Here is a 25,292-nt window from a genome sequence, read left to right on the forward strand (position 1 = left end):
ATTTATAAATTTTATATTAAAACAATAATTTAAGATTATAAATTTGTTGAAAACAGTTTAATTATCAATAACAGTTATTCTACATTAAGATTTTATACTAATAATAACATTGTGATTTCAACAAATTACTATTTGTTAATATCAATATATCGCGTGTAAGACAGATACGTATGATGCTGATGCCTTTATAATCTAAAAAAAATTTAAATTTGAAAATTAATTTACAAACGCGCGCGCATATATTTTTATTGAATGTTAAAAGATTTTATTTAACTGTCCAAAAAAAATATTTCAAATACTTACATTCGTGAAAGTTTCCAAAGATAAGTTTGTAATTCTTCCTGCTGTGATCATCAGTTGCTTTTGAGATCTCATTACTACAAATGTTACCGTTTTCCCCTGATTTGACGGTAAATCGTACCACAATGATTCGTACGCTGCATCGGCGATTGATTTGCCCTGAAAATAATGCAGAAAATATCAAAGACAAAACGGTATTTTCCGTTTTTTTTTATTCAATTAAATATTATATGTGAAAACCTTCTTTGTATAAACGACAATATCTTTTCTCGTTATTTTTATTATTTTATATTATTGTACAAAAGTGAAATAAATTAAAATAAAAAAATATACACCGTTTATATATATAAATGATAAAAGCAATGTACCATCAAGTAGCATTGTTTAGAATACAAGTGAAAATAATAATATATGTTATAAAAAATTGTTTACATTATTTTTATTTCTAGAATAAAAGGAGTCTCATACTAGCAATAAACGACTAATTAATTAGCTTAGTTTTGGGCTTATAATAATTTTTATATTATTTTATATTTGAAAACTGTACAAATTTCCTTATAGACATTGTAATGTGTTTACCTCGCAAATATTTTGTAAGGTAAATGTAATCAGATTACATTAAAAAAAATGACATACCTGTAGTTAATAATTTTCATATTTTACTAACCTTTAGATTAAGATACTCTCCAGCAAGGCATAAGATGAAAACTTCCATTATCACAGCAAAATAAGTAAGAATAGTTTTTACTATCGTAATGACACTGGTCTCAATATAAAACGACTATTTTGGTAAACAATAAGACCGAATAAATTAACTTTAATATTGATCACAGCATATTTTTACTGAAATACTCACAATTATGATAATAAATCCTAGACTGCAAATAACTAATGTATTCCAAATAACTTGCATTAACGCAATAAAGGAGAAAAGTTTCTCAATATTTTCGGAAAATACATAAACTCTGTTCTGCCTTTCAATCAATGTACCTAATGTAGATGTGCAAGTTTTATAAGAAAAAGTTTTTCCGGAAATAGTTTTGAATTCTTGACATAATATATCGATTTGTCCACTTACGTGAAACACCTAAAATATACATGTATATACATATATTTAAATTTTTATAGTTTTCAAATATTAAAAGTATCAGAAATATTTTATTACCAGATATTAGAAGTTTAAGAAATATTTTATTTAAAAATTCGTGCTTGGTATAAAGAAAAAACCAAATGTAAGTGCGTTTATAAGTGATATTTAATTAATTAATTATTAAATTTATTTTACACTAATATAAAACCTTATCGTATCAAATTAAGTTTATATGACACATCATAATTCGTACCTAACTAAATTTTACATATCTATAGACAAAGTGTAATTTTGATGTTCTCAGATCTGTACTAACATCATATGCTGTTAAACAACTTTTGTGAGAAAGTATATTATTGTTAATAATTGCAATAATAACAATAATTTATAAGGTGAGACTTACTAGAGTAGAAATTAATGCGTTTACAATACTAAGCGTGCACGCATTCAACATTACATGTAGAAATAGAATTACAACCAGCAGCTCAAAATTCGGCGATTGTTGAGTATCGAAGGGAAATTGTACCTTGATTGGAAGCTGCCGCAAGGTAACATTGTAATATCCAGATAGATACACAAAACGAATTGCGTAATCACCCAAAAGGTAAAACACCGCAGAAATCGTATTAATACTTAACATAATATTAGAATAGAAATGCGATATATTGGCTGTGATTGTCATCACATACAAATGTCGATCATTATTGACACACTCGTGCCAGTCGTTGTCCATATCGGCCACGAGTTGATGAATGACACTGCAACGTGTTTCTAGGATTAGATAGAATTACGATACGTTTAGCTTATTAAGGAACACGTATTAAGAAACTAATATATAAGATATACTAATATAAAATTTGTCTGTCTCAAACAGGGCGAGATTGGAGATTGAAACTGACGTTTGCAGTGCACACAACATCTTACCGACGATGTATCCAAAGACTGATTAATTTAAAAAGCGTCAAACTGTAGTCTAAAGTCGCGGGTAAGCTGTCAACGAGATTCGAGAGCTCACTAATCTTGAAGTGCTCGAATACGTATCGATATTGGAAGTACTGTACGATCAGTATGCTAAATATATAAATTAGCCAATAGGGGATGGAATACGACACATCCGGCCACATATCAAGCAATCGAAGGCCGATCTTCAGCACTGGACTGACAGTACTCGTGACCATTATTCGTAAAAAATACCGAGATCGCGAGGAACCGAAGATCAGTGTCGGAACATTCTATCCGGCACTTGGGTTTGAGAAAGAACTGAAAGAGCACTAACAGTTTTCTGAAGAGCAACCCCACGCGGTGCATCCCCACTCGAGTAAATATGGATCAATCGCTATTATGCATCGCGTATGGTATAACAGCAAATCGAGATAGAGCTCATTATTCATATGGACATCCTGTAATTCTATTGGTAGTCTAACAACGTATAATACCCGCAAAGTAACAAAGATATCAGACTTGAACGCTCAATGAACAACTCCATGCGCAATTGTCAGTTCCTTTTTTTCTTTGTCATCTTGTCTCTTGGCAACGCGATTCTATCTAAAAGAAACAAATGTTTATTACGTTCTATACATCGCAACAATCATTCAACCAACAGCGGAACGACGGTAATTACGTATTAAATATTCTAAGCGAACGGAACTGCATTATATTCGTGCAGTTCAACCTCTGGTTTTTAAAGAGATAATGCGAGGGTAAAACTCACTGGATAGGGGATATAATGATGAATAATTTTCTTTAATGATTCCGGGAATGTAAAAAAAACTCGCTTGAGGAAGAAATTTTAAAAGTAAAAAGTTTTTAATTGAAGATGTTATTAAGCATTTTATAGTTTAAAATACGTCTATACACAACAAAATATATATCCATACAAACTGAATACGCGATTCTCTAATATGGGGTTAATGCTCGAAAACCACACACACATCCGAGCATTATCTATTTTCCATTTCTAGGCATTCGACTATAGAAAATCGTTCCTTATAAAGAATTGGCCTAGCATGACAATTGCACCATATAGTGTTAATTTTGTTAAGAACCTTGGGTAAAATATAATCAAAAGTTTTTATCATCATTCACATATATTCAACAAATTTTATAGATACTTCCTCAAATCATTGTATAAATGATAAATTAAGGTTTTTTTACACAGATACTTTCCAACATACCATTTTGCAGTACTTGAAGATAACAATAATTTTTCTTCTCTCTTATTTTTGGAAACGTTTTATCTCAGCTAACAGCTAGAACTATACTATCATCACAGCTCCATTATAAACACATCAAAGAAAGATAGATTTTTGATTAGCTTTTATCGCCGCTTAATTAATAAATATCAAATGAAAACTAGCAATATTTATTTAATTATTAATTATTAATATTTTTAATTTGCTTTAACTTTACAGCTTATATTAACTACTTAATAATTTCAGAAAATAGATAATGCGTGTTTGTTGATCTCAATACATAGCGTACAAAACCGATACATATGATATTGACGCTTTCATAATCTAAAAAACACAAGTAAAAAATTATACAAGTTAGATCTATAAATTATATTTATCCATAACAAACACATGTCGCAGCAGATCCAAAATCAATTAAATTTAAATAAATTTGTCTTTTAATAATTTAATTATTTAAAAATTTTAAAATTTACACTTGTAAAAGTTTCACATGACATATCCATCATCTTCCCCGCCGTGATTGCCAGTCGCTTTTGCGATCTCATCATTATGAATATTAAAATTTTACTCTGATTTGACGGCATATCATACCATGGCATCTCGTATGTTGCCCTGGCAATTAATTTGCCCTAAAAAATGATGCAAATACTGTCAAATATAACGACGATATTTTATGTTCATTTTCATCTGTTTAATTCGTTTAGCAAGAAAATATTTTTCCAGTTAATATTTTTGACATTGTAAAAATATTATAATAACAAAATAAAAAAACTATTTATTGATTCCATTTCTATTGTTATTTAAAAATATAATAAGTTTTATATTTATAACGAACTATTAATTAATAAAAATTTTATAATTTTTAGATATAATTTTACTATAGCAGTCATGTTGTCAGTATTTCTAAAGATATTTATATATGTTTGTAATACATTTCTTATTTTAAAATAAAAAAATTCTGTTTGTTAAAATTAATTAACATAAATAATATTTTAAATTTTACACACAAACACACGCACACACACACGCACTGCAACATATTAATATATCTTTATTAAAAGAACTATGTCATACAGTTCTATCATTATATCGGCATTATATCGATAAAAAATTTATAATTAATCACTTTTGGATACTTACTTTGGAGCTAAGATATTCTCCGGAAAAGCAAATCATAAAGACTTCCATTGCTACGGCAAGGTAAGTAAACATGGTTTTCACTAATGCGAAAACACCAGTTTCATTGTGAATAGACTGGTCCAATAAACGATAAAAATAGAAATGAATGAAATATATGACAACAACCATTATATATATGTATACATATTACCATACTTACAATTATGAAAACAAAACCAAGACAGCAAACAACTGCTGTATTCCAAAAAATTTGCAATAACGAGAACAAGGAGAAGAGTTTTTCCATGTTCTCAGAAAATGAAAGAATTCTGTTATGCCTCTCGATAAGCATTCCAAACGAATGTATGGAAGATCTATGAAGAAGAGTATTCTTGGAAATATTTCTAAATTCTTGACATATTATATCAATTTGTCCGCTTAGATGGAGCACCTATAATATACTTAAATTTTAGCAAAAATTATAATTATTGCCTGTGAAAAAAATTAAATATTTTCTCAAAGATACAATAAATGTAATAATCTTACATAATATGTTTAATTAATATTACATAACTGTAAAATATACTATACTCTTAACATTAACAATAAATTTTAAATTTTCTAATGCAGAAATGTAGCATGTATTTATGTGTGTTGTGTGACATGTAACAAAAGTCTACAATTTAATTAATGTAAAACTTTTATGCAATAGCGTTTATTAGTTTGTGTAAATTTTTATTTATAAATGAAACTGAAAAAAATAACAAATATGCAATATGAGTTACCAAAATAAAGATCAATCCATTCAGAATACTAATCATGCCACTATGTAACATCACTTGTAAAGTTATTGCTATAACGAGAAATTCAAACATCGGCGATTGTTCAGCTTCAAAAGGCAATTGTATCTTTATAGGAAGCTGCCGTACAGTATCATTGTAATGCTCAGTTACAAATATAAAACGAATTATGTAGTCGCCAGAAACGTAAAATGTTGCCACGATCATTGTAAAGCTCAAGAGACCGTTAGAGAAGAAATGCGACACATTTGCTTTAATCGTCATTATATGCAAATGTTGATCGTCATTGACGCACTCGCGCCAATCATCACCCATATCCGTTAAAATTTTATGAAGAACTCTGTAATACGTTACTTCCATATTGTTATTTTTAATTTCTATAAATATTATATATATATATATATATAATATTTCTTTTCAAATCTCAATTAATGTTTTACATTCTAATATTTAAAGTAATATGATGATATTTTAAGGCACCTTCAGTCAGGAAAAATCAGACTGAAAATGTATGTTAAGAAACCGAAGGATAATCTTATTTCTCGAACACGGCGATTTAGTAAAATTGAAATATTACGTCGTATATTACATTATCTTACCGACGACGTATAAACAGATTAGTCAATTTAAGAAATGTCAAACTGTAATATAAAGTCACAATCAAACAGTCAACAAGATTCGACAACTCGCTGATCTTCAGGTGATCAAATACATATAAATATTGGAAGTATTGTGTAACCAATATGCTCAACATAAAACTCAGCCAATAAATGGTGGAATATGGCACACCCGGCCAAAAGCCAAAAAATCGGAGAAAAGTTATCACGGCTAAACTAATGGTACTTGTGACTGTCATTTGCCTTTGATTTTGGAAAATGTATGAAAATAATAATTAGTTTCAGCACATGTGATCGGTACTCAAGTTGAAAGGGAAATGAGAGCGCACTGTCCGTTCCTCCAAGTGTATCCGCACAAGGGGTGCGTCCCCTCTCAGGTGAACATGGATCAATCGCTATTATATGTCGCGTGGTACAACGATACTGAAGTTAAGACCAAACTCATTATTTGAAAATTCTATAATTCCATGAACAGTCTCGCAATGTATTCTTTGACCAAGAAATAACAACGATAATATACAGCCAACGTAACAGGAAAAGCAGCTTGCTGCGCGTCAGCTTTTTTTGCAAACTTTTCTTCTTGTTTTTGTCTCTTGTCTCAACGCAATTACATCGACAAAAAAACATATCTACCGCGTATCCTATCAATTATGAAAATCATGAAATGCTCGACAGAACGATAGTGATGACATAAAATATTCTAAGCAAATGGAACCGAATTATGTTTGTCGTGCAGTTCACCGTGCAGCTCAACTTTCTAGTCTTTAAAGAGATAATGCGAGGGTAGAACTCACTGGATAGGGGATATAATGATGAATAATTTTCTTTAATGATTCCGGGAATGTAAAAAACTCGTTTGAGGAAGAAATTTCAAAAGTAAAAGTTTTTAATTGGAGATGTTATTAAGGATTTTACAGTTTCAAATATATTTTTATGTCTATACCCAACAAAATATACCCATACAAACTGAATACGCGATTCTCTAATATGGAGTTAATGCTCGAAAACATCTCCGAGGATTATCTATTTTCTATTTCTACGCTTTCATCGACTATAGAAAATTGTTCCTTATGAAGAATTGGGCCAGCATGACAATTGCACCATGTTGTGTTAATTTCGTTAAAAATCTAGGGTAAATTATAATCAAAAGTTTTATCATCATTCACATATATTCAAAAAATTTTTATGGATACTTCCTCAAATCATTGTATAAATGATGAATTAAAGTTTTTTACACAGACACTTTCCAACATACCATTTTGCAGAACTTGAAGATAACAATAATTTTTTTTCTCTCTTATTTTTGTGGAAACGGTTCATCTCAGCTAACAGCTAAAACTATACTATTATATCACAGCTCCATTATAAACACATCAAAAAGAGATAGATTTGATTAGCTTTTTATCTCACCTTTTAATTAATAAATAATAAATATAAACTAACATTATTTATTTAATTATTAATTATTAATATTTTTAATTTGCTTTAACTTTACAGCTTATATTAACTACTTGATAATTTCAGAAAATAGATAATGCGTGTTTGTTGATCTCAATACATAGCGTACAAAACCGATACATATGATACTGACGCTTTCATAATCTAAAAAACACAAGTAAAAAATTATACAAGTTAGATCTATGAATTATAATTAATTTATCCATAACAAATACATGTCGCAGCAGATCCAAAATTAATTAAGTTTAAATAAATTTGTCTTTTAATAATTTAATAATTTTAAAATTTACACTTGTAAAAGTTTCAAATGACATATCCATCATTTTCCCCGCCGTGATTGCCAGTCGCTTTTGCGATCTCATCATTATGAATATTAAAATTTTACTCTGATTTGACGGCATATCATACCAAGGCGTCTCGTATGTTGCCCTGGCAATTGATTTGCCCTAAAAAATGATGCAAATACTGTCAAATATAACGACGATATTTTATATTCATTTTTATCTGTTTAATTCGTTTAGCAAGAAAAGATTTTTCCAGTATTATTTTTGGCATTGTAAAAATATTATAGTAACAAAATAAAAAATACTATTCATTGATTCTATTTCTATTGTTATTAAAAAATATAATAAGTTTTATATTTATAATAAACTATTAATTAATAAAAATTTTATAATTTTTAGATATAATTTTAATATAGCAGTCATGTTGTTAGTATTTCTAAAAATATCTATATATTTGTAATACATTATTTTAAAATAAGAAAAACTTCTTTTTGCTTAAAATTAATTAACATAAATAATATTTTAAATTTTACACACAAACACGCACACGCACACACGCACACACACACACACACACTGCAACATATTAATATATCTTTATTAAAAGAACTATGTCATACAGTTCTATCATTATATCGGCATAAATATCATGTGATAAAAAATTCATGATTAATTACTTTTGGATACTTACTTTGGAGCTAAGATATTCTCCGGAAAAACAAATCATAAAGACTTCCATTGCTATGGCAAGATAAGCAATCATGGTTTTCACTAATGCGAAAACACCAGTTTTATTGTGAATAGACTGGCTCAATGAACAACAAAAATAGAATAAATGAAATATATGACAACACCATTCCATATTTATTATAGTACTTACAATTATCAAGACAAATCCAAGACAGCAAATAACTAAGGTAATCCAAACAACCTGCATTAATCCGATAAAGGAAAATAGTTGTTCGATGTTTTCGGAAAATGAAATGACTTTATTATGCTTCTCAATCAGCATTCCAAATGAAGGTGTAGAAAATCTATGAAGAAGAATATTCTTGGAAATATTTTCGAACTCTTGACATATTATATCAACTTGGCCGCTTAGATGGAGCACCTATAATATACTTAAATTTTTGTAAAAAATTATAATTATTGCGTGTAAAATTTGAATATTTTCGGTACAAAAATACAATAAATGTAATAATCTCAACACTCGATCACAATAAAATTTAAAATATCTAATACAAAAACGTAACATATATTTGTGTAAATTGTGTCATAAGTAATAAAACTCTGCAAATTATTTAATGTAAAACTTTTACGCAATAGCGTTTACGTTTAATAAGTTTGTATAAATCGTACTGTCATATTAAAAATTGATAAAAACTCAACATAACAAATATGCAATATGAGTTACCAAAGTAAAGATAAATCCATTCAGAATACTAATCATGCAAACATGTAATATCACATGTAAAGATACTGCTATAACGAGACATTCAACCATCGGCGATTGTGTGTATTCAAATGGAAATTGTATTTTTATAGGAAACTGCCATACAGTATCATTGTAATGCTCAGTTACAAATATAAAACGAATTACGTAGTCGCCGAAAAGGAATAGTGCTGTCGCGATCGTACACAAGCTCAATAAACCGTTAGAGAAGATATATGATACATTAGCTTTGATCGTCATTATATGCAAATGCTGATCGACATCGACGCACTCGCGCCAATCATTATCCATATCCGCCAAAATTTGATGAAGGACTCTGTAATACGTTACTTCCATATGTTATTTTAAATTTTTATAGATATTAACAATACATTTCTTTTTAAATTAATTATTGTTGTTAAAAAACTGAAGGGCAAACTTATTTCTCGAACACGGTGATTTAGCAAAGAGTTGACACATATATTACATTATATCTTACCGACGATGTATCCACAGATTAGTCAATTTAAAAATTGTCAAACTGTAATATAAAGTCACAACCGAACCGTCAACAAGATTTGACAACTCGTTGATCTCCAGGTGATCAAATATGTACAAATATTGAAAGTATTGTATAACCAGCATGATCAACAGAAAACTCAGCCAATTAATAATGGAATATGATACACCGGGCCAAAGGCCAAAGAATCGAAGACAAATTATCACGGCTGGACTAATGGTACTTGTGATAGTCATTCGCCAATAATTTTGGATACTTTACGAAAATAATAATTAGTTTCAGCACATGTAATCGGTGCTCAAGTTGAAAGGGAAATGAGAACGCACTGTCCTTTTTTCCAAGTGTATCCCCACAAGGTGCGTCCCCTCTCAGGCGAACATGGATCAATCGCTATTATATGTCGCGTGGTACAACGATACAGAAGTTGAGACCAAACTCATTATTTGAAAATGCTATAATTCCATGAACAGTCTCGCAATGTATTCTTTGACCAAGAGCTAACGTAACAGGAAAAGCAGCTTGCTGCGCGGCAGCTTTTTTTGCAAACTTTTCTTCTTGCTTTTGTCTCTTGTCTCAACGCAACACTACGTCGACAAAAAGCACATCTACCGCGTATTTTACCAATTATGAAAATTATAAAATGCTCGACAGAACGATAATGATGACATAAAATATTCTAAGCAAATGAAACCGAATTATGTTCGTCGTGCAGTTCTTTGTGCAGTGTTCAACTTCTGGTCTTTAATAAAGAAATAAAATAAAGGGAAAACGCAACAACCGACTCAAGTCAAATCATGTAATGGTCAATAATTTTTTTTTTAATAATACAGGAAGTATTATAATGCAAAAATTGCTTATGTAATAAATTTGAAAAATAATAAGAATGCGATTAAAAATTCATTAATGTTTTGTTACAAATGCACGCAACAAAATAAATGTTTATAAACGAATGTGCGAGCTCTAATAAAGGGTTAATAGTCGAAGCGTGTTGAACGCAATCAGTAGCAATTCCAAATAGTTTTTTTTAATTAAAATTAAACGTAACTTAACAATAACATACGAAAAAAATTATTTACAATTTTATTAAATACTATTTTAATTTGTGTAATTCATTAACTAGTGATAAATGACCTTTATTAATTTATTAATCGCCTTTATTATCAATTTATTTTAACTTATTGATTTATAATTATTACGTTATCATTTCAGCACATGTATACCGCGTTTTTTTTTGTCAATACATAGCATTCAGAACAGATACGTATGATGCTGATGCCTTCATCATCTAAAAAATAAAAGTTTGGAAATTAAGTTGATCTCTACAACGCATATTCATGCATAAAGGATATATGTCGCATTAGTGTATACCCAAAATTAAATAAGTATAAATAAAATAAACTTGTCTATTTATAATTAAGTAATCCAAAGATTTTGAAGATTACACTTGTAAAAGTTTCGAATGACATATCCATCATTTTTCCTGCCGTAATCGTCAGTCGCTTTTGAGATCTCATTATTATGAATATTATAATTTTATTTTGACCTGACGGCATATCATACCACATCGTTTCGTATATTGCGTTAGCAATTAATTTACCCTGGAAACGATATAAGTAATGTCAAGTGCAACAGCGTTTTTTTTTTAATTTATGTCTTATTTATCCAAAGTATTTATAGCACAGGTAAAGTTTCTTTCAAGAATACTGAAATATTCTTATTAGAAAACAGTTATGTATTTCCACCACTATGTTAATATAATTATCTTATTAAAAGATTGTGTATATACGATTAATCATTTCGAATATTTACCTTCAAGGTAAGATATTCTCCGGCAAAGCAAAAGACAAAGGCTTCAATCATTATAACGAAGTAACCAGAAATAGTTTTCACAAACACAAAAATCCCAGTTTCATTATGAATAGACTAATTCAATAAATTATAAAAAATAATTGAATACATATAATATTAATTACCGAATATGTATTACAGTACTTACAATTATGATGACAAATCCTAGACAACAAATAACTAACGTATTCCAAACAACTTGCATTAATGCAATAAAGGAGAAAAGTGATTCGATGTTTTTGGAGAATGCAATGATTTTATTATGCCTCTCGATCAACATTCCAAATAAAGGTACGGAAGATTCACGAAGAAGGGTAGATTTATTGTTAGATACATTTCTGATTTCGTGACACATTATATCAATTTGTCCGCTTACGTGAAGTATCTAAAATAGACTTAAATTTAAAAAAAATTATAATTACTACATATTAAGAACATTTATTTAAAAAAAAATGTATTTCAAATGCAATTATACAATTAAATATATTATTTTTAAATAATATATTCAATAATTACAAATTTGTTGTATAAAAAAACTATTATAAATTTTTCTAACATTTCTGGCATTAATTATACTTTATAACTTTTCTAAAACAAAATTCTACAAACTACAAAAACATTTTAATGTAAGAGTAAGTTTGTACGTCTTTACGTTACAACACATGAGATACATAAAAAATCATTAAGAAATTAATATGTACATATATACGAATATAAGTTACCAATGTCAAGATTAATCCATTTAGAATAGCGATTATGCATGAATTTATCGTCACATGTAAAATTAATGTTGCAGCGAGAAATTCAAACGTCGGCGATTGTTGAGTTTCAAAGGGCAAATATATCTTTATAGGAAGCTGACGTAGTGTGTCATTGTAATCTGCAGTTAGGAATACGGAATGAATTACGTAATCGCCTAAGAGGTAAAGTACCGCAACCATCGCATTAAAACTCAATAAAGCATTAGAGATTAAATGCGACATATTCGCTTTGATTGTCATCATATACAAATGCTGATCGATATTGATGCACTCGCGCCAATCATTATCCATATCGGCCAGGATTTGATGAAAAACTCTGCAATATGTTACTTTAATTCGTCATATGTCTCAAATAGATGCGTTATTTATTTTTTTTCGTGAAACAACTGATATTATATGTTTTAATGTTGGAGCTAAGATTTGAATAATATTATGATTGCAGGGAGAATTAGATCAATAATAAGCGCTTAAAAATGGAGAGAGGTTTTTATTTCTTAAATACGGTTACAGAGCAAAGCTAAACCGCTCCACACAGATATAATGTCTTACCGACGATGCACCCACAGACTGGTTATTTTAAACAACATCAAACTATAATCTAGAGTCACAATCAGACCGTCAACGAGATTTGACAATTCGCTCATCTTCAAATGATCAAGTACATACAAATATTGGAAGTACTGCATAATCAGCAGGCTCAACGTAAAACTCAGCCAATAAATGGTACCGTATGAATCATTCGGCCACATGCCAAGAAATCGAAGGCCAACTCTCAGCGCTGGACTAACACTAGATGTGATTATCATTCGTAAATAACTTTAAAAACGTAAGAAAATAAAAATCAGTTCCGGCACATTTGTTCTCTACTCTAGTTGAGAAGGAAATGAGGAGCACCGTCCGTTTTCCCAAGTGCATCCCCCACACGAGTGCGTCCCCACTCAAACACACTTGGATCAATCGCTATTATATGTCGCATATAGTACAACGATGAGTCGAAAAAAAACTCATTACTTTAATATCCCATAAGCACTCTGAGAATGTGTACTCCGACCGTAAAGTAACATACATAGATATTGTACTGCAGCTAAAGCAAAAAAAAATGCTGCGCTTTTGCAATCATTTTTCTTTGACAGTGCAATATTACAGACAAGAAATGTGGTCATGTTTATCACATTTTCTACCATTCACGAGAATCATTAAATGCGCGACCATGGTGATTATACATGTATTGGATATTCCATGCAAGGGAAAATAAATTGTGTTCATGCAACTAAACTTCTGGTCTTTGAAGAAATATGATGAGGGGAGAACAGAATTCTCTGGCTGGGGATATAATAACGAGTAATTTTCTTTAATAATTCAAAAAGTGTTATGGCAAGAAACTAGTTTAATTAAAAAATTTAAAAAGTAGGAAGTTTACAATTAAGGACATTATTGAAGTCTAGTTACAAATATATATCTAACAAAATACACAAAATACAAACCCAGTATGCAATTTTCTAATAAAATTCAATGGCCAAAACGCCCGATGAAGTTTCCAGCTGTTTTAAAAAGTAAAAATATTATAGTAATAGCACACACACAAAATAAAACAGTATTTGCACATACTTTTATATACAGTATTTTAATTTTATGTAATTTCTTGACTCTTATTAAACAACTGTTAACTTACACTATATTAATTATTAATTTCTTATTAATGTATTTAACTTCTCTTTACTTTACGGTAGTAAAGTTTACGTTAACTACGTGATGATTTCAGAAAATAGATACTACGCGAATTTGTTGATGTCAATACATAGCGTTCAAAACTGATATAAATGATACTGACGCTTTCATGATCTAAAAAACACAAGTAAAACATTATACATGTTAGATCTACAAATTATATTTATCTATACACATGTCGCAGCACACATTGATCCAAAATTAAATAAGTAAAATAAATTTATATTTTAATAATTTGATAATTTGAAACATTAAAAATTTACACTTGTAAAAGTTTCAAATGACATATTCATCATCTTCCCTGCCGTGATTGCCAGTCGTTTTTGTGATCTCAACAATATAAAAATTATAATTTTACTTTGATTTGACGGCATATTATACCATGGCGTTTCGTATGTTGCCCTAGCAATTAAATTGCCCTAGAAAATGATGCAAGTACTATCAATATGCTAGCTTTCTTTATATTCATCATTGTCCATTTCACTCATTTAAAAGAAAAAGATTTTTGCGGCATTTTTATCAATCGTGAAAATATTGTAGTAAATATATCAAAAATTCTTTACTATTCCGTTTCTATTTTTATTTAAATATTATAAAAAATTGTGTAACTATAATAAACTATTAATTAATAAATGTTATGTAATTTTTAAATACTATTATAGCATGGATACGTTATCAGTACTTTTAAAGATTTTTATGTTTGTAAAATAAATTTTTTTTTAATAAAAAATATTTCTATTTAAATAAAATTGAATAGCTTAAATAATATTTTATATTTCATTGTAACATATTAATCTATATATTTATATTTAACAATATCATATATATATATATATATATATATATATATATATATCTATTATTATATTAGCGTAATTATATTGAAAAATTTATGGTAATTTATTTTTTTTCGAATACTTACTTTAAAACCAAGATATTCACCGGCAAAGCAAATGAAAAAGACTTCCATTATTATAGCAAAGTAACCAAACATGGTTTTCACTAACGCGAAAACACCAGTTTCATTATGAATAGACTAGTTCAATAAAAAAATACACATACATAAAACATATAACAACAACTATTGCATATTTATTACAGTACTTACAATTACGATGATAAATCCTAGACCACAAATGACTAATGTACTCCAAACAACTTGCATTAACGCGACAAGGGAAAAAAGTTTTTCGATGTTCTCGGATAAAGAAAGGATTCTGTTATGCCTCTCGACCAATATTCCAAACGAAAATAGGGAGGATCCATACTGAAGAGTAGTCCTGGAAATATTTCTGAACTCTTGACATATTATATCAACTTGTCCGCTTACATGATGCACCTATAATATACTTAAATTTTTGCAAAAATTATAGTTATTACATGTATGTAAAAATAATTTTTATGTTTTCAATACAGAGATACAATAAATGATAAAATACATAGATAAAATAAAAATTTTACATAATACATTTAATTTATATTATTTCACTGTGTAATATACTCTTGACGTTGACAATAAATTTCAAAATTTTTAAAACAGAAATGTAACATGTATTTGCGTGCATCAGAAATGTAACAAAATTCTGCAAATTAATTAATGTAAAAATTCCATACAATAGCGTTCACGCTTATAAGTTTACAGAAACCGTTCTGTTACATAAAAATTAATAAAAACTGAAAATAACAAATATGCAATATAAATTACCAAAGTGAAGATTAATCCATTTAGAGTAGCCATTGACCATATTTGTAACATCGCATGTAAAAATAGTGATACAACGAGAAATTCAAACATTGGTGATTGTTGAGTTTTAAAGGGAAATTGTATCTTCATAGGAAGCTGCCGTAAAGTGACGTTATAATTTTCGGTTAAAAATATATAACGAATTACGTAGTCGCCTAAGAAGTAAAATATCCCAGTAATCACATTAAAACTCAATAAACCGTTAGAGAAAGTATGCGATATGTTAGCTTTAATTGTCATTATATGTAAATGCTGATCGACGCTGATGCACTCGCGCCAGTCATTTTCTATATGCGCCAAAATTGTATGAAAGACTCTGCAATACGTTATATTAGTACGTTATTTTAGTCAGATTTTTATAAATATTTAAATAATTAATATTTATTTTCTCGTTAAGATTAATTAATGTACAATATTCCAATGTTTAAAATATAATTTAGATGATGATATTAAGTCGGCCACTTTCAGTTGGAAAATAAGACTAAGAATTTATACTAAGATAATAAAGAACAATCTTAATTCTCAAACATGGCGATTCAACAAGGTTGAAATATAACGTAGCATATTGGTATTAGATTATCTTACCGACGATATATCCACAGAATAACCAATTTCAGAAATGTCAAACTATAATATAAATTCACAATCAAACAGTCAACAAGATTTGACAACTCGCTGATCTTTAAATGATTAAATATGTACAAATATTGGAAGTATTGTATAATCAGTATACTCGACATAAAAGTCAGCCAATAAATGACAGAATATGATACACCCGGCCAAAGGCCGAAAAATCGAAGACCAATTATCAGCGTCGGACTAACGGTACTTGTGATCATTTTGTGTACAAATAATCTTAAATATATTTAGAAATAGAGATACTCAGTCTCAGCACATTTGTTCGGCACTCTAGTTCAGAAGGAAATAAGATTGCATGGTCCGTTTCTCCAAGTTCATCCCCACACGATGCGTCCCCACTCAGGAGAACACGGATCAATCGCTATTATACGTCGCGTAGTACGAGACAGAACTCATTATTTGTATGCTCATTTTAAAATTTCATTAACAGTCTATGTCAGAAAAACATAAAGTGTATTTCAGCCATGTATAACACATTTCCAAGAACAATGTATAGATATTGCAGAAGAAAAAACAGCTATCCATATGCTTCAACTACTTTTTTACAAACTTGTCTCTTGGAAATATAATTCTATCGAAAAGAAGCAGATGTCTACCGCGTTTCCTGAGAATCGTAACAATCATTAAACGCACGACGAAGCGATTATAATTATACATTAGGTATTCTAAACGAATCGAATTATATCGTATGTTTCAACCTCCGATCTTTAAAGAAATACAGTGAAGGAAGAAGAGCAAAACTCTGACTGGGACTGAATCGTATAATAACGAGTAATTACATTTTATGATTTAGGATAAGTTACTGTGCAAAACTTGATCATAAAATAAATTTTGATAATGAAAAGTTTGCAATGTAAAATAATATAAATGTTAAGTTAAATATATAATAATACAATAATATATAAATGACATTAAAAGTTTAATAAATAAAGTTATACAAATTGTATATGCCACATGACCGTTTAGTCCCTAGTAGAACGTCAATATAATAACAAATTTCTGTTATGCATTCTGCAACTACATAACCATTTTAATTGAACTTTGGATCTTTAAAGGAATATAATGACGCGCGAAAGGACAACTGAACTTTCTATTGGGGATGTAATAACGAGTAATTTTTTTTTTAATTTAGGTGGTGCTAAGCCTTGTGTCCACAATGCTAGAAATCGCTCCGAGATTTTGGACAAAAAAAGAATTAACCAATCATGTTTAAGCAATTTGGCCAATTGACCAATGCAAGACTTTATTGCAAGAAACTAATTAATTGAAAAAATTTAAAAAGTAGGATGTTTGCAATTGAGGATATTATAGACGTCTAGTACAAATGTAAGGAACAAAATGTACAAAATAAAAAATATAAACATAGTATACGATTTTCTAGGAAATAGTCAGTATCCGAAACGTTTATATCTACGTATCTTTGTTATAAAGATAAAATATAATAGTAATAGCACACACACGAGAAATAAAACAGCATTTACACATACTTTTATATATTATACAGTAAGTTAAGTTTGTGTAATTTTTTTACTTTTAATTATTGAACAATTATTAACTTATAATATTATATTAATTGTTAATTTATTATCAATATATTTAACTTTTTTTTACTTTATGGTTTACATTAACTACGTGATATACCTATATATAATATCAGAAAATAGATACTACGCAATTTTGTTAATATCAATACATAGCGTTCAAAACTGATATATATGATATTGACGCTTTCATAATCTAAAAAACACAAGTAAAATATTATACACGTTAGATCTACAAATTACATTTGTCTATACACATACACATGTCGAAACACATGTCGAAGCACATCTAAAATTAAATAAGTGAAATAAAAATTTGTCTTTAATAATTTAATAATTTAAAAATTTACACTTGTAAAAGTTTCAAATGACATATCCATCATCTTCCCTGCCGTGATTGCCAGTCGTTTTTGTGATCTCAACAATATAAATATTATAATTTTACTTTGATTTGACGGTATATCATACCATGGGGTTTCGTATGTTGCCCTAGCAATTAAATTGCCCTAGAAAATGTAAATACTGTCAATGTGCCAGCTTTTTTTATATTCATCATTATTCATTTCACTTATTTAAAAGAAAAAGATTTTTGCGGTATTTTTACCAATCGTGAAAATATTGTAGTAAATTTATCAAAAATTCTTTACTGTTTCTATTTTTATTTAAATATTATAAAAAATTTTGTGCTTATAATAAACTGTTAAGTGATAAATATCTTATAATTTATAAATGTATATATTTTATATTTTATTATGGCAGATATATGATTAGTACTTCCAAGATTTTCACATGTTTGTAAAATAAATTTACTTTTAAATAAGAAATATTTTTATTTAATTAAAATTGATTAGCTTAAAAATAATATCAAAAGACACGGTAGTGTCTCGCGCCAAATACACGCGGAGCGAAACCGACACCGTGACTCTTTTTTTATATTACATTACAACATAATTGTATTTTTATTCAAAAAATCAGCATTATACACATATCTATTATTACGTCAGCGTCATTGTATTAAAAAATTTATGATTAATCATTTCTGAATACTTACTTTTAAACCAAGATATTCACCGGCAAAGCAAATGAAAAAGACTTCCATTATTATGGAAAAATAAGCAATCACGGTTTTCGCTAACGCGAAAACACCAGTTTCATTATGAATTGACTAGTTCAATAAACGAAAAAAATAGACATACATAAAACATATATCAACGACTATTGCATATTTATCACAGTACTTACAATTATGATGATAAATCCTAGACAACAAATGGATAATGTGTTCCAAACAACTTGCATTAACGCAATAAAGGAGAAGATTTTTTCGATGTTCTCAGATAATGAAATAATTCTGTTGTGCCTCTCGACTAATACTCCAAATGAAGATAGGGAAGATCCATACTGAAGAATAGTCCTGGAAATATTTCTGAACTCTTGACATATTATATCAACTTGTCCGCTTAGATGGAGCACCTATAATATACTTGAATTTTTGCAAAAATTATAATTATTGCATGTAAAAAAAATTTTGATGTTTTTATAATACATATAATATATTTAATATTTATATTATTTTTTTTACTGTAATATGTACGCATATAGTCTTGACGCTGACAATAGATTTCTAAATTTCTAATACAGTAGTGTAACAAATATTAGCAAGTGTTGTGTTATGTAACAAAATTCTGCAAATTTATTAATGTAAAAATTCCATATAATAGCGTTTACGTTTATAAGTTTATGTAAATTAGTCTATATAAAAATTATTAAAAACTGAAAATAAGAAATATGCCATTACCAAAGCAAAGATTAATCCATTTAGAATAGCCATCGACCATACTTGTAACATCGCATGTAAAAATAGTGATACAACGAAACATTCAAACATCGGCGATTGTTGTGTTTCAAAAGGAAATTGTATCTTCATAGGAAGCTGCCTTAAAGTGGCGTTATAATCTTTGGTTAGAAATATAAAACGAATTACGTAGTCGCCTAAAAGATAAAATGCCGAAGCGATCGCATTAAAGCTCAATAAACTACTAGAAAAAAAATGTGATATGTTAGCTTTGATTGTCATTATATGTAAATGCTGATCAACGTTGATGCACTCGCGCCAGTCATTATCCATATCCGCCAAAATTGTATGAAAGACTCTGCAATAAGTTACATCAATATGGTATTTTTAGTCAAATTTTTATAAATATGTAAATAATTAATATTTATTTTCTATATTAAAATTACTTAATGTTCTATATTCCAATGTTTGAAATTTGATTTAGACGATGATATTATAACTCGGCCACTTCCAGTCGGAAAACAAGATTAAGAATTTATGTAACGTAGTATGCATTATCTTACCGACGATGTATCCACAGAATAACCAATTTCAGAAATGTCAAACTGTAAATTGAAGTCGTCATCAAACTGTCAACAAGATTTGTTAACTCGCTGATCTTCAGATGATTAAATATGTACAAATATTGGAAGTATTGCATAATCAGCATAGTCGACATAAAACTTAGCCAATAAATGGTAGAATATGATACGCCCGGCCAAAAGCCGAAAAATCGAAGACCAATTATCAGCGTCGGACTAACGGTACTCGTGATCATTATTTGCAAAATATTCTTGAATATTTAATGTAATAAAGATACTCTGAAATAGAGATACTAGTTTATCAGCACATTTGTTCGGCACTCTAGTTCAGAAGGAAATAAGATGGCATAGTCTGTTATTTCACGTTCATCCCCACACGATGCGTCCCTACACGGTGCATCCCCACTCAGGTGAACATGGATCAATCGCTATTATATGTCCCGTAGTACAACGAGACAAAAACCGAGACAGAACTCATTATTTGTATGCTCATTTTAAAATTTCATTAACAGTCTATGTCAGAAAAACTTAAAGTGCATTTCAACCATGTAACATTTCCAAGAACATTGTATAGATATTGCAGAAGAAAAAACAGCTATCTATGCTTCAACTATTTTTTTGCAACCTTGTTTCTCGGAAATATAATCCTATCGAAAAGAAACAAATGTTCACCATGTTTCCTGCCAATCGCAAAAATCATTAAACGCACGACAAAGCAATTGTAATTACATTAGGTATTATAAACGAATGGAATTATATCGTATATTTCAACCTCCGATCTTTAAAGAAATACAGTGAAGGAAGAATAGCAAAACTCTGACTGGGACTGAATCGTATATAATAACGAGTAATTACATTTTATGATTCAGGATAAGTTGCTGTGCAAAACTTGATCATAAAATAAATTTTGATAATGAAAAGTTTGCAGTGTGAAATATTATAAATGTTAAGTTAAATATACAATAATAATATAATAAAAAATGATATTAAAATATTAATAAATAAAGTTATACACACTGTATATGCCACATGGTCCTTTAGTCTCTAGTGGAACGTCAATATAATAAATTTCTTTTGTGCACTCTGCAACTATACATAACCTTTTTAATTAAATTTCTGATCTTTGAAGAAATATGATGAGGGAAGGACAACTCAACTTTCTAACTGGTGATGTAATAATGGGTAATTTTTTTTAATTCAAAAAGTGTTAAGCCTTATGTCCTTGATGCTAGAAATCTCTCCGAGATCTCGGACGGAGGAAGAACTGACCAATCACATTTAAACAATTTGGCTGATTGACCAATGCAATTGGTTAATTCTTTCTCCGTCCGAGATCTCGGAGCAATTTCTAGCACAGTGGACACAAGGCTTTATTGCAAGAAACTCGTTGTTGAAAAGAATTTTTAAAGTAGGATATTTGCAATTGAGGATATTACGTCTAGTACGAATGTATATATATAAGCAACAAAATATACAAAATAAGAAATATAAACAGAGTATGCGATTTTTTTAAGGAAAAAGTCAATGTCCGAAACGTTTGCATTTACGTATCTTTTTTACGAAGATAAAATATATTAATAATATCATACGCGAGAAATAAAACATTATTATACATAAATACTTTTATACATAGTAATTTAAATTTGTGAATTTTTAACTCTTTATTATGAAACAACAATTATTATTAACCAACAATATTGATTTAATTATTAATTTATTTTCAATATTTCTAACTTATTTTAACTTTGCGGCTTATTTCAACTACGTAATATACTTTCAGAAAATAGATACCTTGTGATTTTGTTCATATCATAACATAGCATACAAAACTGATACATATGATACTGACGCTTTCATAATCTAAAAAAACACAAGTAATAAATATTAAACATATATGTATAAGTTAAATCTGTAAATTATATTTATCTATAAAGACACATGTCGTAGCAGTTTCAAAATTAATTCAGTAAAATGAATTTGTCTCTTAATAAATAGATGATTGAAAAATGTTTTAAATTACACTTGTAAAGGTTTCGAACGACATATCCATCATTTTTCCCGCCGTGATTGCCAGTCGCTTTTGTGATTTCATCAATATAAATATTATAATTTTATTTTGTTTTGACGGCATATCATACCATGGCGTCTCGTATGTTGCTCTGGCAATTGATTTACCCTAAAAAATGATGCAAATACTATCAAATATAATGGCTTTTTTATATTTGTTTTCATCCATATGTAACTTTTTTAAAAAGATTTCTCCAGTAGATTATTACCGATATCGAGAAAATATTGTAGTAACATTATTATAAATTCTTCACTGATTCCATTACTCTTTTTATTTAAGTATTATAGAAAATTTATTTGTATTTACAATAAACTATTAAGTGATAAATATCTTATAATACATAAATTTATATGTTTTATTATGGCAGATATGTTGTTAGTACTTTAAAAGATATTTACATGTTGGTAAAATAAATCTTTTTTAAAATAAAAAACATTTCTATTTACTTAAAATTGATTAGCTTAAATAATATTTTATATTGCCTTGCAACATATTAATATATTTTTATTTAAACACAATGGCATAAATTTCTATCATTAAATCAGCGTAAACGTATTCAAAACTTTATGATTAATCACTCTTCCGAATACTTACTTTAAAACTAAGATATTCACCGGCAAAGCAAATAATAAAGGCCTCCATTGTTATAGCCAAATAAGCAATCATAGTTTTCATTAACGCAAAAACACCAGTTTCGTTATGAATTGACTAGTTCAATAAATGACAAAGATAGAAATACATGAAATATATAACAACATCTATTGTATATTTATTACAGTACTTACAAGTATAATAATAAATCCTAGACAACAAATAACTAGTGTATTCCAAACAACTTGCATTAGCGCAATGAAGGAGAAGAGTTCTTCGATGTTATCGGAAAATGAAATGATTCTGTTATGCCTCTTGACCAATATTCCAAACGAAGATAGGGAAGATCCATACAAAAGAGTAGTCCTGGAAATATTTCTGAATTCTTGACATATTACATCAACTTGTCCGCTTACATGGTGCACCTATAATATACTTAAATTTTTGCAAAAATTATTGTTATACACGTATGTAAAAATTTTACATAATATATTTAATTTATATTATTTCATAGTAAAATAAATATATATATATATATATATATATATATATATATATACTCTTGACGCTGACAATAAATTATAAAATTTCTAATATAAAAATCTAACATGTATTTGTGTGTCACGCGTAACAAAATTCTGAAAATTAATGAATATAAAATTTCCATGGAATAATGTTTACGCTTAAGTTTATATGTAAATTGTTATATTGCGTAAAAAATTAATAAACACTGAAAATAACAAATATCCAATATGAAGTACCAAAGTAATGATCAATCCATTTAGAATAGCGATCGACCATACTTGTAACATCCCATGTAAAAATGTTGATACAACGAAAAATTCAAATATCGGCGATTGTTGAGTTTCAAAGGGAAATTGTATCTTTATAGGAAGCTGCCGTGTAGTAACGTTGTAATCTTCGGTTGGAAATATAAAATGAACTACGTCATCGCCTAAGAGGTAAAGTGCCGAACCGATCGTATTAATGCTTAACAAGACGTTAGAGCAGAAATGTGATACGTTAGCTTTGATTGTCATTATATGTAAATGCTGATCGACGTTGATGCACTCGCGCCAATCATTATCCATATCCACCAAAATTTTATGAAGAACTCTGCAATACGTTACTTCAATACGTTATTTTTTAGTCAGATTCTTATAAATATAAATAATATTTATTTTTTTCTTGAAATTAATGTTGTATAAGATTTAAATAATGATATTCAAGTCGGCTATTCTAGTTAGGAAAAACAGAATTACGAATTTATGTTAAGAAACTGAAGGACAATCTTATTTCTCGAACACGACGATTTAGCAAGATTGAATTATAACGTAGTATATTACATTATGATTATCTTACCGCCGATGTATCCACAGACCAATCAATTTCAGAAATGTCAAGCTGTAAACTAAAGTCACCATCAAACTGTCAACAAGATTTGTTAACTCGCTGATCTTCAGATGAGTGAATATGTACAAATATTGGAAGTACTGTATAATCAGCATGCTCGACATGAAGCTCAGCCAATGAATGGTAGAATGTGATACACCCGGCCAAAAACCAAAGAATCGAAGACCAATTATCAGCATCGGGCTAACGGTACTCGTGATCACCATTTGCAAATAATTTTGAATATATTTAGAAATAGAGATATTAGTCTCAGCACATTTGTTCGGTACTCTAGTTCAGAAGGAAATAAGATTGCATGGTTCGTCTCTCCAAGTCCATCCCCACACCGGTGCATCCCCACTCAGGTGAACATGGATCAATCGCTATTATATGTCGCGTAATACAATGAGATAGAAGCCGAGACAGAACTCATTATTTGTACGTACATTTTAAAATTTTATTAACAGTCTATGTCAGAAAGACATGAAGTGTATTTCAACCATGATGTTACAGAGACATATTGCATACATAATCATAGAAGAAGAAAACAGCTATCTTTGCTTTAACTACGTTTTTTTTTGCAACCTTATACCTCTTGGAAATATAATTTCATCGAAAAAAGATAAATGTCGCGTTTCTTACTACCAATTGCGAAAATTGTTAAACGCACGACAAAGCAATGGTAATTACAGATTAGGTATTCTACACGAATGGAATTATATCGTGTAGTTCAACCGCTGATCTTTAAAGAAATATAGTGCGAAAGAAGAATAGCAAAACTCTGACTGGGAC

At 28.9% G+C, this 25,292-nt stretch overlaps 7 protein-coding genes and 1 long non-coding RNA gene across 17 annotated transcripts; 1 reads left to right on the top strand and 7 right to left on the bottom strand.

The window, feature by feature from the left end:
• Positions 1-4: 4 nt before the first annotated feature.
• LOC143897078 (odorant receptor 10-like) lies at positions 5-2,568 on the bottom strand. Of its 2 annotated transcripts, none has more exons than XM_077405403.1 (6): positions 2,315-2,568; positions 1,917-2,148; positions 1,157-1,387; positions 968-1,081; positions 304-459; positions 5-192 (listed from the first exon to the last, which is right to left on the bottom strand). In XM_077405403.1, the coding sequence occupies exons 1-6, from the start codon at positions 2,566-2,568 to the stop codon at positions 142-144; spliced, it is 1,038 nt and encodes a 345-aa protein (XP_077261529.1). In that variant the 3' UTR covers positions 5-141. The 2 variants fall into 2 exon arrangements, with proteins under 2 accessions (XP_077261529.1, XP_077261527.1); XM_077405401.1 differs by having other exon boundaries at positions 1,794-2,148.
• LOC143897104 (uncharacterized) lies at positions 1,858-24,618 on the top strand. Of its 3 annotated transcripts, XR_013256843.1 has the most exons (8): positions 1,858-1,994; positions 2,265-2,375; positions 2,479-2,708; positions 11,802-11,951; positions 12,457-12,583; positions 12,864-13,216; positions 24,001-24,070; positions 24,503-24,618. It is a non-coding gene; the product is annotated as an uncharacterized LOC143897104 (long non-coding RNA). The 3 variants fall into 3 exon arrangements; XR_013256844.1 differs by lacking the exons at positions 1,858-1,994; positions 24,001-24,070; positions 24,503-24,618 and adding an exon at positions 15,251-15,383 and having other exon boundaries at positions 2,125-2,375; XR_013256845.1 differs by lacking the exons at positions 1,858-1,994; positions 2,265-2,375; positions 2,479-2,708 and adding an exon at positions 4,733-4,782.
• On the bottom strand, positions 3,786-6,884 carry LOC143897074 (odorant receptor 22c-like). Its single transcript, XM_077405395.1, has 6 exons — positions 6,101-6,884; positions 5,487-5,841; positions 4,922-5,152; positions 4,723-4,836; positions 4,056-4,211; positions 3,786-3,906 (listed from the first exon to the last, which is right to left on the bottom strand). The coding sequence occupies exons 1-6, from the start codon at positions 6,355-6,357 to the stop codon at positions 3,856-3,858; spliced, it is 1,164 nt and encodes a 387-aa protein (XP_077261521.1). The 5' UTR covers positions 6,358-6,884; the 3' UTR covers positions 3,786-3,855.
• LOC143897070 (odorant receptor 13a-like) lies at positions 7,038-10,277 on the bottom strand. Of its 3 annotated transcripts, XR_013256833.1 has the most exons (8): positions 9,792-10,270; positions 9,275-9,629; positions 8,741-8,971; positions 8,552-8,665; positions 7,867-8,022; positions 7,529-7,720; positions 7,374-7,456; positions 7,044-7,245 (listed from the first exon to the last, which is right to left on the bottom strand). XR_013256833.1 is itself a non-coding variant. In XM_077405387.1 (6 exons), exons 1-6 carry the CDS (start codon positions 10,046-10,048, stop codon positions 7,670-7,672), a joined length of 978 nt encoding a protein of 325 aa, XP_077261513.1. In that variant the 5' UTR covers positions 10,049-10,277; the 3' UTR covers positions 7,038-7,669. The 3 variants fall into 3 exon arrangements, 2 of the variants coding, with proteins under 2 accessions (XP_077261513.1, XP_077261512.1); XM_077405387.1 differs by having other exon boundaries at positions 7,038-7,720; positions 9,461-9,629; positions 9,792-10,277; XM_077405386.1 differs by having other exon boundaries at positions 7,044-7,720; positions 9,792-10,269.
• Positions 10,314-13,227, bottom strand: LOC143897067 (odorant receptor 10-like). Of its 2 annotated transcripts, XM_077405383.1 has the most exons (6): positions 12,971-13,227; positions 12,383-12,737; positions 11,809-12,045; positions 11,622-11,735; positions 11,255-11,410; positions 10,314-11,097 (listed from the first exon to the last, which is right to left on the bottom strand). In XM_077405383.1, exons 1-6 carry the CDS (start codon positions 13,225-13,227, stop codon positions 11,047-11,049), a joined length of 1,170 nt encoding a protein of 389 aa, XP_077261509.1. In that variant the 3' UTR covers positions 10,314-11,046. The 2 variants fall into 2 exon arrangements, with proteins under 2 accessions (XP_077261509.1, XP_077261510.1); XM_077405384.1 differs by lacking the exon at positions 11,622-11,735.
• On the bottom strand, positions 14,140-17,351 carry LOC143897081 (odorant receptor 13a-like). The gene is made up of 6 exons (XM_077405409.1): positions 16,479-17,351; positions 15,855-16,209; positions 15,258-15,488; positions 15,072-15,185; positions 14,413-14,568; positions 14,140-14,263 (listed from the first exon to the last, which is right to left on the bottom strand). The coding sequence occupies exons 1-6, from the start codon at positions 16,730-16,732 to the stop codon at positions 14,213-14,215; spliced, it is 1,161 nt and encodes a 386-aa protein (XP_077261535.1). The 5' UTR covers positions 16,733-17,351; the 3' UTR covers positions 14,140-14,212.
• On the bottom strand, positions 18,133-21,960 carry LOC143897080 (odorant receptor 13a-like). Of its 3 annotated transcripts, none has more exons than XM_077405408.1 (6): positions 20,432-21,435; positions 20,058-20,226; positions 19,316-19,546; positions 19,125-19,238; positions 18,424-18,579; positions 18,133-18,269 (listed from the first exon to the last, which is right to left on the bottom strand). In XM_077405408.1, exons 1-6 carry the CDS (start codon positions 20,683-20,685, stop codon positions 18,219-18,221), a joined length of 975 nt encoding a protein of 324 aa, XP_077261534.1. In that variant the 5' UTR covers positions 20,686-21,435; the 3' UTR covers positions 18,133-18,218. The 3 variants fall into 3 exon arrangements, with proteins under 3 accessions (XP_077261534.1, XP_077261533.1, XP_077261532.1); XM_077405406.1 differs by having other exon boundaries at positions 18,134-18,269; positions 19,872-20,226; positions 20,432-21,394; XM_077405407.1 differs by lacking the exon at positions 19,125-19,238 and having other exon boundaries at positions 19,872-20,226; positions 20,432-21,960.
• Positions 22,120-24,736, bottom strand: LOC143897073 (odorant receptor 13a-like). 2 transcript variants are annotated; one of them, XM_077405393.1, is made up of 6 exons: positions 24,471-24,736; positions 23,870-24,224; positions 23,303-23,533; positions 23,112-23,225; positions 22,470-22,625; positions 22,120-22,309 (listed from the first exon to the last, which is right to left on the bottom strand). In XM_077405393.1, the coding sequence occupies exons 1-6, from the start codon at positions 24,725-24,727 to the stop codon at positions 22,259-22,261; spliced, it is 1,164 nt and encodes a 387-aa protein (XP_077261519.1). In that variant the 5' UTR covers positions 24,728-24,736; the 3' UTR covers positions 22,120-22,258. The 2 variants fall into 2 exon arrangements, with proteins under 2 accessions (XP_077261519.1, XP_077261520.1); XM_077405394.1 differs by lacking the exon at positions 23,112-23,225.
• Positions 24,737-25,292: the final 556 nt, after the last annotated feature.

The sequence above is a fragment of the Temnothorax americanus genome, unplaced genomic scaffold (genome assembly GCF_048541705.1).
Source record: "Temnothorax americanus isolate GAGA-0224 unplaced genomic scaffold, ASM4854170v1 Scaffold2, whole genome shotgun sequence".
Taxonomy (NCBI): Eukaryota; Metazoa; Arthropoda; class Insecta; order Hymenoptera; family Formicidae; genus Temnothorax; species Temnothorax americanus.